The sequence below is a fragment of the Cetorhinus maximus genome, chromosome 13 (genome assembly GCF_964194155.1).
Source record: "Cetorhinus maximus chromosome 13, sCetMax3.hap1.1, whole genome shotgun sequence".
Taxonomy (NCBI): Eukaryota; Metazoa; Chordata; class Chondrichthyes; order Lamniformes; family Cetorhinidae; genus Cetorhinus; species Cetorhinus maximus.
The window spans coordinates 25,462,472-25,477,486 of record NC_135891.1 but is presented as its reverse complement, the minus strand read 5'-3'; the positions used below and the strand labels follow the sequence as shown (position 1 = coordinate 25,477,486).

General features: G+C 44.3%; 1 protein-coding gene across 4 annotated transcripts in view; it reads right to left on the bottom strand.

The window, feature by feature from the left end:
* Positions 1 to 15,015, bottom strand: part of mtcl2 (microtubule crosslinking factor 2) — a 118,119-nt gene that overhangs the window by 38,897 nt on the left and 64,207 nt on the right. For all 4 annotated transcript variants that reach the window (XM_078555124.1, XM_078555126.1, XM_078555123.1 and 1 more), the window contains 4 exons: positions 14,239 to 14,364; positions 11,847 to 12,077; positions 7,947 to 8,111; positions 6,426 to 6,593 (listed from right to left, as the gene is read on the bottom strand). In XM_078555124.1, coding sequence (XP_078411250.1) covers positions 6,426 to 6,593; positions 7,947 to 8,111; positions 11,847 to 12,077; positions 14,239 to 14,364 — 690 coding nt within the window. The remainder of the gene's footprint in view (positions 1 to 6,425; positions 6,594 to 7,946; positions 8,112 to 11,846; positions 12,078 to 14,238; positions 14,365 to 15,015) is intronic.

Genomic DNA, 15,015 nt, shown 5'->3' with positions numbered 1-15,015 from the left:
GTTTTTCCGTGTTGGAAAACATTGAGTGATGGTTCCTCTGGGGAGTGCAGTCACGCTCATGGCACTGAGCGGCTCAGCTGCACAGGGGTGGGGAGGAAAAAGAGCGGAAGAGCAATAGGTAGGAGACTCGATAATAAGGGGAACAGACGCGTTTCTATGGCCGTAGATATGACTCCAGGATGGTTTGTTGCCTCCCCGGTGCCAAGGTCAAGGATGTCACTGAACGGCTGCAGGGCATTCTAAAGGGGGAGGGCAAACAGAAAGAGATCGTGGTACATATTGATACCAATGACATAGGTAGAAAGAGGGATGAGGTCCTGCAAGCAGAATTTAGGGAGCTGGGAAGCAGATTAAAAAACAGGAAAACTAAGGTAGTAATCTCTGGATTACTTCCGGTGCCACGCACTAGTGAGTATAAAAATAGGAGGATAGTCCAGGTGAATGCGTGGCTGGAGTGATTGTGCAGGAGGGAGGGCTTTAGATTTCTGGGACACTGGGACCATTTCTGGGGGCGGTGGGACCTGTACAAGGCGGATGGGTTGCACCTGAACCGGAATGGGACCAACATCCTTGCGGGGAGGTTTGCTAGTGCTGTTGGGGAGGGTTTAAACTAACTTGGCAGGGGGATGGGATCCTGAGAGGAGGTTCAGCAGGGGGAGATGCACAGACAAAATTAGAAGAGAGAGCAAGTGAGTCTGGGAGGCATACAAATTATTGGCCAGTTAAGGCACAAGGGAGTTTGGCACGGTTGGATGGTATTTATTTTAATGCAAGGAGTCTGATGAATAAGGCAGGTGAGTTGAGGGCACAAGTTAACACATGGAAGTATGATGTCATTGCTGTCACAGAGACATAGTTGAGAGGGGGGCAGGACTGGCAGCTCAATATTCCAGGGTATAGGGTCTTCAGGCGAGACAGGGAAGGAGGCAAAAGAGGGGGTATCGCAATATTGATCAAGGAATCAATTACAGCAGCAAGGAGGGATGACATCTTAGAAGGCTCCTCAAATGAAGCCATATGGGTAGAACAAAAAAGGAGCAATCACATTGCTGGGAGTGTACTATAGGCCCCCAAACAGCCAGAGAGAAATAGAAGAGCAGATGTGTAGGCAAATTTCAGAAAGTGTGAAAATAATAAGCCAGTAATAGTGGGGGATTTCAACTTCCCCAACATTAACTGGATTAGTCATAGTGTGATAGGTTTAGAGGGAGCGGAATTCTTAAAATGCATCCAGGAGACAGCTTTAAGCCAGTATGTAGAAGGTCCTACAAGAGAGGGGGCGGTCCTGGACTTAATTTTAAGGAATGAAGCCAGGCAAGTGGTAGAGGTATCTGTGGGAGAACATTTTGCAGATAGTGACCATAACTCCGTTAGATTCAAGGTTGTTATGGATAAGGACAAGGATGGGCCAGAAATCAGAGTTCTAAATTGGGGGAAGGCCGATTTTAATAAGATCAGATATGATTTGGCCAGAGTGGACTGGGAGCAGCTACTTTTAGGTAAATCTTCGTCAGAGCAGTGGGACTCATTCAAGAAGGAAATAGGGAGAGTACAGGGCCAACATATTCCAGTAAAGACAAAGGGTGGGACCAACAAATCCAGGGAACCCTGGATGTCGAGGGATATACAGGATTGGATAAAGAGAAAAAGGGAGGTTTATGGAAGATACCGAGGGCTCAAAGCTCTAGAGGAATATGGAATGTGTAGGGGGGAAACTTAAAAAGGAAATCAGGAGAGCAAAAGGGGGGCATGAAAAAACATTGGCAGGTAAAATTAAGGAAAATCCAAAGTTATTTTACAAGTACATTAAGAGTAAGGGGATAGCTAGGGAAAGAGTCGGGCCCATTAAGGACCATAGTGGTAATTTGTGTGTGGAGCCGGAAGACGTAGGTAGAGTTCTAAATGAATACTTTGTGTCGGTGTTCACAAGTAAGAGGGACGACATGGAGTATGGAAATCAGGCAGAAGGACTGTGATATAATTAAAGAAATTAGCATAGAAAGGGAGGAGGTTCTAAGTGGCCTGGCAGGCTTAAAAGTAGATAAATCTCCAGGCCCAGGAGAAATGTATCCCAGGCTGTTCAGTGAGGCAAAGGAGGAGATAGCAGGGGTGCTGGCAATAATTTACAATACCACTCTGGCCACAGGAGAGGTGCCAGAGGACTGGAGGACAGCCAATGTGGTACCGTTATTCAAGAAGGGAGGAAGGGATAAACCAGGGAACTACAGACCAGTCAGTCTAACCTCAGTGGTGGGGAAACAATTGGAAGCAGATCTGAGGGACAGAATTAACCTACATTTAGAGAGGCAGGAACTAATCAAGGACACTCAGCATAGTCTTGTTAAGGGGAGATCATGTCTGACCAATTTGATTGCATTTTTCGAAGAGGTGACCAGGTGTGTAGATGAGGGCAATGCATTTGACTTAGTCTACTTGGACTTCAGCAAGGCTTTTGATAAGGTCCCGCATAGGAGACTGATAACGAAGGAAAAAGCCCATGGGATCCAAGGCAATTTGGCAAATTGGGTCCAGAATTGGCTGAGTGGCAGGAAGCAGAGGGTGATGGTCGAGGGGTGTTTTTGTGACTGGATGCTTGTGTCCAGTGGGGTTCCACAGGGATCGGTGTTGGACCCCTGCTGTTTGTGATGTATGTAAATGATTAGACTTGAATGTAGGAGGGTTGATCAGTAAGTTCGCAGATGACACAAAAATTGGTGGGGTGGTAAATAGTGTGGAGGATAGCCTTAGATTACAGGAGAGTATAGACGGGCTGGTCAGATGGGCTAATCAGTGGCAAATGGAATTTAATCCGGATAAGTGTGAGATGATGCACTTGGGCAGGACAAACAAGGCACGGAAAAACACGATGAATGATAGGACCCTGGGAAGCACTGAGGATCAGAGGGACCTTGGTGTGCATGTGCACTGGTCCCTTAAGGTAGCAGCACAGGTAGATAATGTGGTTAAGAAGGCATATGTGATACTTGCCTTTATTAGCCAAGGCATAGAATATAAGAGCAGGGAGGTTATGCTGGAACTATATAAAACGCTGGTTAGGCCACAGCTAGAGTATTGCGTGTAGTTCTGGAATCTACATTATAGGAAGGATGTGTTTGCATTAGAGAGAGTGCAGAGGAGACTTACCAGGACATTGCCTGGTCTGGAGAGTTTTAGTTATGAGGAGAGATTGGATAGGCTGGGGTTATTTTCCCTGGAGCAGAGGTGATTGAGGGGGGACATGATTGAGATGTATAAAATTATGAGGGGCATAGATAGGGTAGACAGGAAGGAACTTTTCCCCTTGGTGGAGGGATCAATAACCAGGGGGCATAGATTTAAGGTAAGGGGCAGGAGGTTTAGAGGAGATGTGAGGAAGAATTTTTTCACCCAGAGGGTGGTGGGAATCTGGAACTCACTGCCTGAAAGGGTGGTAGAGGCTGAAACCCTCACAACATTTAAGAAGTATTTGGATGTGCACTTGCGATGCCATGGCATACAAGGCTATGGGCCTAGTGCTGGAAAATGGGATTAGAATAGTTAGGTACTTGTTTGACCGGCGCAGACTCGATGGGCCTTTTTCAGTGCTGTCGACCTCTATGACTCTATCTGACCAGCCCACACTCTGCAACACAAGATACGAGCACATCAGAGGGATGTAACATGCATATAAAACTGGTGGCACATGATGAAGGGCATCGCACCAGAGTGCAGGGGGAGACTTCTGAATCAGAGACATCAACACACAGTTCCCCTCAGAAAAGGGGGGATAGTCACAATGATGCTCCAGTAGGTACTGAGATAGGGCCTCAGGAGTCACCTAATGGGGCACAGTACTTGGAGCATCAGCAGATGTGTGGACATCTGGCGGAGTTCCCTGAGGCAATGCGAGTTCATGCACTGTTAGTGGAGGAATCCATCATGGTGATGAGCTCTACCTTGTCTTGGGGGCTCAACTGCATGAATTCCAACTATGAGAAATGGCCAATCTCATGGAGGGACACATAGAGTATCACTTGGAGTGGATGCAAGAACAGCAAAACTCCCTCACTCAGTAGCCTGGAGCAGTCTGTTCAGAATATGAGCAGTGATATCTATGGTATACATGGGGAGATGCATTCCTTTAACAGGAACTTGTGTCACAACAGTTGAATGCGTCCCAGCAGCTAGCCCCACCTAACCCACCTGGAGGCCAACCTAGGGCTGTGGAGGTTAATGAGGAGGGTGAAGGTTCTGCATCTCAGCACCCTCATCTTCTACTAACTCCCTAGCCCTTTTGCCAGAGCCCTCGTCTGCAGTGTTTGTCCTGGTGACATTAGCTGCCCTTGCAGAAGTGTAGAGGCCGTAGCCTAAGGTAGGTTCCCAGTGGGTTCATGCACGATAATGCCGGCCACCACGCTCAACGCCATATAGCACAAGAGGTGCGCAGCCTGCCTCCAGCTCCTCCGAGGCAACATGGGGGAGGCACTACGTAGGAATCTTCGTGCGCACAGGGCACCAGATCGCTTCAATCACTGACAGGTTAATTGTGGTTTTATTTCATATCACTTTGTTAACATCACATTGTAAATACACATGTCCTTTGCAAATAATGTTCTGGTCTGCTTTTGTACACGAATACCCTCAATCAGAATGTTTACAGAAAGAATGAGGGACTTATCATTAATACAAGACTGCATGCTGCATGGCCGGCAGTGGAAGGCTGTTTCCTTCTCCAAAGCTTCAGGTTAAGGTAGTAGTACATCTAGGGTTGCGGATTGAGATGCTCCCTTCAGCATTTCTTGTCCATCAGTGACTGCTTTTAAGGGAGGATCAGTGATCAAACTCAATGATCAAATCCAATGCACTTCAACCAAGTATGTTGTGTCAAAGCCAGTCATCCACAGTGACTAAAATGGATTCCCCACATGGCAAGATGCTATGTATGTTCCAGAGAAACATGCTTTTGTGGCTTCTCCAATACATTTGAAGCCTTCGTCTTCTAGGTGGTAGAGGCCATGGGTTCACTGGAGGCCGAGGTGTTTGGTAGCATTTCATGTTGCAGATGTCTACATTCCAACTCCTGGCCTTATCTCCTACCTCTAGCCGCATGCTGCTCCTGCACATGTGCCTCTATGGTCTGTATATGCAATGGTGCCATCCCCATTTCAGCGGGTTGTTCAGCACACTGCGCACTCGTCCCCTTATCTGGAACACTACCCTTCCATCTGAATCCCCAACTCAGGAGGCCCAGCCGGATACGCCCTTCCAAGGCCACAGGCTCCATCCTCCAATTCCCTTGGCTAGCAGCCACATACCTGTATTTGTACTAGTGGACCTCCTGTGGCACTTCTTCAAATTTTTGGAGAGCACAAAAAAATGTGCGCAAAAGTTGTAAAGCTAGCGGAAGGTCTTTGGAAAGGGTTGTAACATTTCCGGATAGTGCAAAAAATTTAAATTCAGACACAGGTGTGTGACTGATACGCAAGGGTGTTGGAGGGTGGTCACATGAGTTGGGTTCTGGCAATGGCACTGACGAAAATCGTTTCTGGTTGCGGTCAGTTGTAAATGTCCTGCCAGTTCCACAAAACACAGACGCATGAAATTCATCCCACTCTTGTTCCCGTCCACCTCCCTGCTTCCTACCACCCACCCCACCCTCCCCCTGCAAAAAAAAATAACCCGTGCTGGATATGATGGCAGAACTTCTGGATCTGAGGCACCATTTTGGATAAGGCACAGTCTCCACGACTCTGTCGAAACCCAAGCCAGAGTGTGCGTTGCCACTTGTGGGGCAGAGCAAAACTAGAGGCCATCAATATAAGATAAGCACCAAGAAATCAATTTGGGAATTAGGACAGTGGGGCGAATGTGGAATTGTCTACCAGTAGCTCAGGTGAATAGAATAGATGCACTTAGGAGAAGCTAAATAAGCATGTGAGAGGGAAGGGAATGAAGGGTTAAGTTGATAGAGTTAGATGAGGAAGGATCGAAGGAAGCTGTAGTCGAACATAAATGCCAGCATGGACTGGTTAGGCCTAATGGCCTATTCTGTGCTGCATATCATGCATGTAAACATGCCTACCAAAGCATAACGCTACTGAACATATGGTGGCATTTAAATGGATAATGGCATACTTCCCAAGTTCATCCATGTACATGAAGCTGTTAGTTTTAGAGTGTCCTTTTTAAGTTGAGCTCAATTCACTTGTTAGCACCATGACCTCATTTGATTTTAAAAAGGCCCCATTAGAACTTGTTAATTTCCTATTATCATGGTAAAATCTCCGGTGCTTAAATAAAAAAGATAGAGAGCAAATGTACTATAATGCCTCTTTGACAGTAATGAGGGCACACTAGCCTTGGGACAATGAATGTAGCGAGGATGACTATGGATTTCTGCTGACATAGCAGAACTGCCTCAAATGTTATTTTCAATTTCTGCTTACCTGTGCAATACGACTTTTAAGTTCCACCTTTTCTATCTCCCAGGCTGATTTGGCATTTGCGAACTGAAGCTGAAGATCATTTGTTCGCCTCCTTTCCTCTTTTAACTCTGTGCAGAGGTCCTTTAAAATCATTTTAATGTCTCCTACAACTCTGCTATATTCGTTTGACTGGAAAATATAGAACAAGCTTAAAATATTATTCCCTGTTAAAAAAAAAAACCATCTTTGCTGTAACGAACGTGATCTTGGCAAAACTGACAATCAATTCTGAGTCTTACAAGTACCAACTGACTGGAGTATAACTGAAATATCAGTGATATTGCTACATTTTAGTTTAACAATTGTTAACATTAATAACAGCACTAGATAAAGGAGTATGCTAAAAATAGAAAGGACTGTCGCTATCAGTCTTATCTCGACAGAAATTGAACTTAACAACATGAATGCCGAGCCATGGGATTCAACTGAAGGAAGCAATGTCAAAATGGCTAAGAAGTGCTTGTGATAGGCACAACAGCAGATGAGGTGAACAGATTGACTCCCATAGGAATCAATGACCAGACTTCTGCTGTTTCTATGAGGATTCCAAAATTAAATGTAAATTTGTCAAATTTGCTGACAGCATTAAAAGAGAAAGGTGTAGCAGCAAAAGACAAGCAAAACAATTTGGACTGATTAAGTAAATGGTAACAAAATTTATCATCCCACCAAAGATCAGTTATCCACCACACAGGAGTCACATGGATTTAAAAAAAAAATTATTTCATGAGATGTGGGTGTGGGTATCGCTGCCAAAGCCAACATCTGTTGCCCATCCCCAATTGCCCTTGAACCAAGTGGCTTGTTAGGCTATTTCAGAGGGCAGTGAAGAGTCACCCACATTGCTGTGGGTCTGGAGTCACACGTAGGCCAGACTGGGTAAGGCCAACAGATTTCCTTCCTTAAAGGCCAATAGTGAACCAGATGGGTTTTTATGATAATTGACAATAGCTGTCATGATCACCGTCACTGAGATTAGCTTTCAACTTCAGATTTTTTATTAATTACTAAATTAATATTTAATCTGAATTTAAATTCCACCACCTGCCGTGATGGGATTTGAATCCATTTGCCCAGGGCATTAGCCTGTATCTCTGGATTACTAGTTCAGTGACATCACCGCTACGCCATCATCTCCCCTGGATGATGCAATGATCCAGCATTCTCTAGCTAAGCATGGCAGAGTTTTAGTGTGTCCTTGCACAATATTTTTGCTTAGCTATGACACTATTAAAAATGAACCTATTATCACAATGATAGACTATGCTTTAATGCAGTGTATACAAATCAAAATGGCAATGATGAACTACTGTTACTTCATTCAAAAAGCCCATGGGTCAAACACTCTTGAGTAGAGCCTTTAATGGAGGTAATAGCTATACTTTGATAGAAAGTAGTTTTAGTAATTAATTTTGGATACTATGCCACAGGTCTGAACATCCCTTTGTGTTCCTGTAATTGCTTATTAAAACATCGGTGTACCTGTTTCGGACATGATGTAGGAACAGATTTTCCCACTGGAACAGTCAAAGCCTCCTCAAAGGTTTTCTGAGATTGATCATCTGTGGTCACTGTCTTATTGTCCACTTGGCGAGGGGTCAGCTCTTCTTCTTCAATCAGCAAATACAAATCTTTCACACTGTTGACCTGCCAAATACAATGAAGCACAGGGATTGTTTGACTGAAACGCATTAACCACATGAAATACGCAACAATTAACATTCGTGCCACACAACTGCCACGCAATGATCGTCTCCAAGAAGAGAGAATCTAACCAACTGCCCTTGATGTTCAATGGCATTACAATCATTGAATCCCCCCACTATCAACATCCTGGGAGTTACCATTGGCCAGAAACTTAACTGGACCTGCTAGGCCAGAGGCTGGGAATTCTAGGCAAGTAACTCACCTCCTGACTTCCCAAAACCTGTCCATCAAGACACAAATCAGGAGTGTGATGGAATACTCCCTACTTGCTTGGATGAGTGCAGCTCCAACAACACTCAAGAAGCTCAACCCCATCCAGGACAAAGTAGCCCTCCTGAATGGCACCCCAGCCACCACCTTAAATATTCACTCCCTCTCCCATGACGCACAGTGTTAGCAGTGTGTACCATCTACAAGATGCACTGCAGCAGCTCAAAGGCTCCTTTGACAGCACCTTCCAACCCACCACCGTTACCACCTAAAAGGACAAGGGCAGCAGATACACGGAATCACCACCAACTGCAAGTTCCCCTCCAAGCCACACACCATCATGATGTGGAACTTTATCGCCGTTCCTTTACTATCGCTGGGTCAAAATCCTGGAACACCCTCCCTAACAGCACTCTGGTTGTACCTACACCACATGGACTCCAGCGGTTCAAGAAGGCAGCTCAGCACCACCTTCTCAAGGGCAACTCGGGATGGGCAATAAATGCTGGCTCAGCCAGTGACACCCTCATCTCATGAAAGAATAAAAAAAAGCACAGTGCATTTTTACACACTGACAATAGTTAATCTTTTGTTATGGAACACAAATACTCTAACAATTATAAACAAATGGAGGCGGCAGTTTAAAAAAAATAAAACCTTGCTGACTGCGTTCCTTGGTGGCTAATCTTGCCAAAGTAGATCAAAAATTTCAATCTATTTAATTATTCACACACTTTGGTCTGAAATTTGTGTACCATATACACAGGACTTGTGTAGCAGGCTCTGTGAGCAAGACTCCCCACTGGCAGAATGGTTGTAAAAGTATCACAGAAGTAATCCAGTTTTGGCCAACTTATTGTATAAGAACAAAGAAATAGGAGCAGGTGTAGGCACTTGGCCCCTCAAGTGATCAGTGATCAAATTGTGGCCTTAACTCCACTTTCTTGCCCGCCCTCCATAACCTTTGACTCCCCTGTCAATTAAAAATCTAACTCGGCCTTGAACATACTCAATATCCCAGCTTCCGCTGTTCACTGCAAAGAGAATTCCAAACAGTAATGACCCTCTGAGAGGAGAAATTCTTCCTTATTTCCAGCTTAAATGGCAGACCTCTTATTTTGAAACTGCGCCTAGTTCTAGATTCTCCCACAAGGGGAAACATCCTCTGAGCATCTACCCTGTCACGCCCCCCCCAGAATCTTATATGCTTCAATAAGATCACCCCTCATTCTTCTAAGCTCCAAGACTAATAGCCCTATAAAACCTGCTCTACACATTGCTCCTGTAATCTACTCCAAGAATGCAGGCGGGCATGCCAGGAGCAGCACCAGGCATACCTAAAAATGTGTCAACCTGGTGAAGCTATAAGACAGGGCTACTTGCATGCCAAACAGCATAAGTAGCAAGTGATAGACAGAGCTAAACGATTAACAAAAAACAGATCAGATCTAAGCTCTGCAGTCCTGCCAGATCCAGTCGTAAATGGTGGTGGACAATTAAACAACTCACTGGGGGCGGTGGCTCCACAAATATCCCCATCCTCAATGATGGGGAAGCCCAGCACATCAGTGCAAAAGATAAGGCTGAAGCAATCGCAACAATCTTCTGCCACAAGTGCCGAGTGGATGATCCATCTCGGCCTCCTCCAGAGGTCCCCAGCATCACGGATGCCAGTCTTAAACCAAGTCAATTCACTCCACGTGACATCAAGAAATGGCTGAAGGCACTGAATGCTGCAAACATTATGGACCCTGAGAATGTTCTGGCGTTAGTACTGAAGACTTGTGCTCTAGAGCTTGTGCTCCAGAACCTGTCCCACCCCTAGCCAAGCTGTTGCAGTACAACTACAACACTGGCATCTACCCGGCAATGTGGAAAATTTCCCAGGTGTGTCCTGTACACAAAAAGCAGGACAAATCAAACCCGGCCAATTACTGCCCCTTCAGTCTACTCTCAATCATCAATAAAGTAATGGAAGGGGTCATCAACAGTGCTATCAAGTGGCACTTGTTCAGCAATAACCTACTCATTGACACTCAGTTTGGGTTCTGCCAGGGTCACCTAGCTTCTGACCTCCTTGCAGCCTTGGTTCACATGGACAATGGAGCTGAACTCCAGAGGTGAGGTGAGAGTGACTGTCCTTGACATGAAGGCAGCATTTGACTGAGTGTGGCATCAAGGAGCCCTAGCAAAACTGGAATAAATGGAAATCAGGGGGAAAACTCTCTGCTGGTTGGAGTCATACCTAGCACATAGGAAGATGGTTGTGTTCGTTGGAGGTCAATCATCTCAGTTCCAGGACATCACTGTAGGAGTTCCTCAGGGTAGTGTCCTAGGCCCAAGCATCTTCAGCTCCTTCATCAATGACCTTCCTTCCATCATAAGCTCAGAAGTGGAGGTATCGCTGATGATTGCACAATGTTTAGCACTATTCGTGACTCCTCAGATATTGAAGCAGCCCATGTCCAAATGCAGCAAGACCTGGACAATATTCAGGCTTGGGCTGACAAGTAGCAAGTGACATTCGTGCCACACAAGGACCATCTCCAACAAGAGAGAGTCTAACCATCCCCTTGATAATCAATGGCGTTACCATCGCTGAATTCCCTGTTATCAACATCCTGGAGGCGTACCATTGACCAGAAGCTGAACTGGACTAGCCATATAAATACTGTGGCTATAATAGCTGGTCAGAGGCTAGGGCTCCTGCGGCGAGTAACTCACCTCCTCATTCCCCAAAGCTTCTCCACCATCTAGAAGGCACAAGTCAAGAGTGTGATGAAATACTCTCCACTTGCCTGGATGAGTGCAGCTCCAACAACTCTCAAGAAGCTTGACACCATCCAGGAGAAAGCAGCCCGTTTGATTGGCACCCCTTCCACAAAAATTCACTCCCTCCACCACCAACAAAGTGACAGCAGTGTCTACCATCTACAAGATGCACTGCAGAAACTTACCAAGGATCCTTAGACAGCACCTTCCAAACCCACGACCTCTACCATCCAGAAGGACAAGGATGGCAGATATATGGGAACACCACCACCTGGAAGTTCCCCTCCAAGCCACTCATCATCCTGACTTGGAAATATATCACTGTTCCTTCACTGTTGCTGGGTCAAAATCCTGGAACTCCCTCCCTAACAGCACTGTGGGGTGTACCTACACCACAGGGACTGCAGTGGTTCAAGAAGGCAGCTCACCACCACCTTCTCAAGGGCAATTAGGGATCAGTAATAAATGATGTCCTAACCAGTGACGTCCACATCCCGTAAATGAACAAAAAAAATTACCTAGTATACATATAACCTTACTAATCAGATGAACTGACTTCTATCAATATAATATCATGTGTTGATTGCATATAATTTATAGGTTTAACTTTTCACTGTTGTAATTATTTGAGACTTGAGCATAAACACTGGACGAGTAGATTATTAAATTTTTTAAAAATTTCAAATACTGCACCTCTAGTAAATCATCCCCATCATTATCCATCTTCTTGCCACATTTCCAATGTTTCAGGAACCACTTCAGTTTCATGTAGAGCAGGAAGAGGTTTTGTTTGAACTGATCGGCTTCCTTCACAAACAGGTTTTTTTCCTGGCTCCAGAATTTCTGTTCAAGTCTGCTTTGCAAATTCAAGCTCTGCAGCTCAAAATCTCTTCGTACAAGAGCTTTTTGTTGCTCCTCTTTAAGCTAAGGAAAGCAATTAAAGGACCAGTGAAAAACATAACAGACTTAATTTAGATTAACAGTGAACCAGACCACGCACATCGCCTATCAGCAACTCGTATGTTTATGTCATGGTTCATTGCGCACTCACCCTCAGCATAAAAATCAGCTGTTAAAATTGATACATCCCATTAGTCTTATCAAATTCCATAGTACTTGCTTAATTACCCCATGAAAAAATAACTAAAAAGTCTTCGCAGCTCTTCCATATGATCCTCAGATACTGTATTGACTTTGCTAGTTTTGAGCTGTGAACGTGACGTGTACCCCAAGGCTCTGCCAATGCCTCCAAGTAACTAGGAAGTCAGCAAGGCTGGCCCAAGGTGAATCATCCTCTAATTTCCCTAGCTTCTCCCTGAAGGCCTACATGCACAAAATGTGCAATTTGTGCAACTGCATAAATAAGTTATTTTTTCAAAGATTTTCTTTCTCGTTCTCTTCATTGTTCAAAGGGTGCCAGCAGCCCCGTGGTACCTCAATCAAATGCCTATTCTAAGGAGGTGAGCTTTGACTGGGAATGATGAACATTCAAACAGGATCACTGGATAACAATCGGGAGTGGTAGCCCCAGTCCAGACTTGGTTTTTCCAATTTAACACCCGTACTGCTTTCCTAACAGTTCATTCAGCAGAGGCCAGATACTGAACCTCCCTAGCTCTGTACTACATGAGTCAACGCAAACTAGTTATTTTCTTTTGTATGTGGTAGAAAGAAACAGCACAGAAAGAGGCAATTTTCCTCATCATGCCTGTGTTTCCTCTTTGGAGGAGGTATCCAAATAGAGCAACTCCCCATACCTTGCAAATTTTCCCCTTCAGGGATCTACCCAATTTCCTTTATGGAAAGAGTTTTGCAAAGCTTAGATTCTTTAGCTGTAAAAGGTGAATGTGAGGAAACCTTATAAGGGGTATGCTGTACAAAACACTAATTACTAAGAAACAGAAATTACTAAGTAATGTTCTTAAAAAATAATAACAGGAAAAAGCTACAAATTGATGGACTGATTTCTAAGGAAATATAGGCTAAATGGCATTGCTTATCCATATTTATTTTTTCAATCTTTGTTTTTAAATAGTTCTGGATAGTCCAACTCTGATCACTGCAGATTGCCGAATTCCAGATTTTACAGGAATTACACAGTCTGTCAACAGAAGTCCAATTTGCTAATGTCAAATTTGCTCAAGCAGAAGACCCTTGAATTGACCAACATTTTGCTCTGGATCCTCAAAGGTTCTCTGCACTCCTCAGCTGATAGTAGGGGTATCTGCTCCCTTCGCTAGGAAGTATTATTGCTGATGATAGAATTCAGTAATGCTCTTCCCTCACTACACGGCAAAAGAAACTAAGCTGCTTGGATCTTGGACTTGCTCTGCCTTCACCAAACTTTAATCTCTCTCGATAGTGACAAGTTTCCAATGAAACCATGGTGTTAAACGAACCATTTCACTTCTATGCTGAAGGCTAGGACAGCATTTAATTCTACCAACAATCCCCAGCTTTCTCTCACAGAAGGAAGTGAAAGAGACAGAGAAGGAGAACAGGGACACACACAAACAGTGATGACTGATGTTGATAGGCAGCCATGGGGAAAGAAGTAGAGGAGAAAAATTGCAAATCCTGAACACACAACGAGAGACAAATGCTCTTTAACATACACATGTTTGTCAGTCTTATCAGTGCATTCTATTTAGCCCATAGCTGCTAACAAGCATTTAATACGGACAATCAAAATGGTGCACATGTCCCTCTTCAATGTAGAACAGTCCAGCAAAATTCCCTGCAGAGAGAGATTCTGGACTTGAAAATGAGGAAAATACTGGTGTCCAATGTGTGGCAGTGCTCATTCCACAAGTGAATATCTGAAAAATAACATATGTTGAACAGATGGTCTAATGATTATCAAGTGTGTGATGACACTTTGCCTGAACATGATTTTTCCATTTTGTTTGGTTGCATGCTGTGCATACATGAGAAATGTAATTATCATTTACTAAGCTCCTCCTTGAACAGTTGCAGTTTTTAAATGGTAACATTTAACATTATTTTTTGCTTTAGTATCGGAGTTTCATTTTAAAACACAAATTCCATTTTATGTGAAATTAATAATGGTTCTTTTTAAACTGACCTGTGACATTTTCTGTTGGAATCTCACCGCCTCTTCATTCCGAAGTTCCCTTTCCTGTACAAGCTGGTCCTGCAGTCCCCGGATAGTCTCCTTTGCTTCAGATAAATCAAGCTGCAGTTCCTTGACCTGGTCAAACAATGAATCATGGAATTACGAGTTGCAGTAGGGACATGAGGAAATTTTTAAGATTGCCTTTCCTCCATTTTCCCACAATTTTCTCACATTGCCGCACAAACTACCTAGAGGACAGGATGGCGTTGCCTACAAGAATTGCCTCAGCCTCTGCAAAGTGTTTCTAAGGCTATACAAATGAGTGATGGTGCTTGTGCTGAGATAAACCTTCCCACTAATGACCAGTTGAGAACTCATGACAGCTCCCCATGTAGAGGTAGATATAAGAATTGTAACGCGAGCTATGAACATCTGGGGCTGAATATGTGTCTGGTTGTGGAAGCACAATTTGATGCGCGAATGGCTACTTTGATATTTTTGCTGGAGGAAATCGATTTTCCTCCACAATCCCAACCCTGAGCCATTTTCCACTGGCTTTTTTTGCGGGTTCAGAATGCCAGGTGTGAAAAACACACACCCACCCCTACTGAAATCGGGTTCCCCATTTTAAATGGGAACAAAAATGGGATTTTCTCCTGCACACCATTTTCATCAGGTGGTGCGGGATTTTGCAAGCCCATTAAAAGCACACTAGGTTTGAGAGTTCAGGAAGAAAATGGAAAGCCTGCTGAGGAGTTAGGAACATTCTGACAGCAAAAATGTTTT